This window comes from Mizuhopecten yessoensis, unplaced genomic scaffold (genome assembly GCF_002113885.1).
Source record: "Mizuhopecten yessoensis strain PY_sf001 unplaced genomic scaffold, ASM211388v2 scaffold2567, whole genome shotgun sequence".
In the NCBI taxonomy this organism is placed as follows: Eukaryota; Metazoa; Mollusca; class Bivalvia; order Pectinida; family Pectinidae; genus Mizuhopecten; species Mizuhopecten yessoensis.
This window is the reverse complement of record NW_018404610.1, coordinates 13279-14579: the sequence shown is the minus strand read 5'-3', so window position 1 is coordinate 14579 and position 1301 is coordinate 13279. Positions and strand designations below refer to the sequence as shown.

General features: G+C 43.7%; 1 protein-coding gene across 1 annotated transcript in view; it reads left to right on the top strand.

Annotated features, from left to right (window-relative positions):
- Positions 1–4: 4 nt before the first annotated feature.
- Positions 5–1301, top strand: part of LOC110446118 (NFX1-type zinc finger-containing protein 1-like) — a gene marked incomplete at both ends in the record, with an annotated part of 7067 nt that continues 5770 nt past the window's right edge. The window contains one exon of the mRNA XM_021491106.1: positions 5–1296. Within this exon, the coding sequence (XP_021346781.1) occupies positions 5–1296 (1292 nt within the window). The remainder of the gene's footprint in view (positions 1297–1301) is intronic.

Below are 1301 nucleotides of genomic sequence, written 5' to 3'. Positions count from 1 at the left end.
GGAATTGCCTTTTGAAAAGTACATAGTCCACTGCATGAAAGATGTTGACCTTCCACTGTATCTTACTGTTGAAGATGCTACGTACGACTTGCATCCAATAGTCTCGGGCAACGACATATTCAAAAAAGAGTTGCAAAGCCATACACCTCTTCGCGTTAAGTTAAACGGCCCTGTGAGTCATTGGCCATCAGCTGAAGAGCTTCAGCTCGACCAGTCCCAGTTCGAGGCCTACCATGCTGCTCTTACTCAAGAATTTGTTTTGATTCAGGGACCACCGGGTACCGGCAAAACACATGTCGGCCTCCAGATTGCCAAGACGCTTCTTCATAACAAAGATGCATGGCAAGATAGGTCCTCAAGACACCGTTGTACATTCAGAAACACGCAATCAAAAACGAAAGATCAAATTCTGGTAGTCTGCTACACGAACCATGCTTTGGATCAGTTTTTGGAAGGTATCGTAAAGTTTCTTGACGGCAGCAATAAGAGGATGTGGTCTGACGAAATTGTGCGGGTTGGCGGACGGTCCGAAAATGAAGCTATTCAGGAGTTCTCTTTGAAAAATCGTCGTCATCATTACCACCGCCCTTTTTATGAGAGACAAGAACAGGAGCGAAAACTGGATCAACTTTACAATTTAATTAATAGCCAACACCGGAACATATCATTTTTAGCGTACAGTCTCAGCCACGTAAATGATACAGTTCTTGATGTTAAGTTATTAATACCAGTTATGCGAGAGGATCATCAGCAATTCTTTGTAGTGGCAGACAAACCGGAGGAGCTGTTTCATTGGCTAGAGGCCGACAAAAATGCTTGGCTCCGAAGATCTGAAAGAGCTTACAAAAACATGTCCCAGTTGAAAACAGTGTCATCGTCAGCAAATACGGAAGTAGCGATTCATACGGCCACAAATGAAGAAAATATCGAAGAAAACGAAGCAAAAAAAGTGGAAGATGACAGGAGGATTGAAGATGATGACTTCAGCGTACGGTTCAAGGAGCAGGTCGGTCTTGATGTTCGACAGCAACTCATGGTCGTTCTTAACGATATACAATCAACACAACACCTTGATAAACAATTTCAATCATTAGTACATCGTGAGGCAAACGCAACACTGGCCAGACTTAAAGCCAGTGACAGGATGGATGCGAATGAAGTCGGTAATATTCGGCGTAGTTTGAAGAGGCTTTCGGTAGAGCAGCGCTGGCGACTGTATCGCCATTGGGTGTACTTGTATCAACAAATGCAGAACGAACAACTTCCCGAATTGGAAAAATCGTATTACGAAACGATCAGGG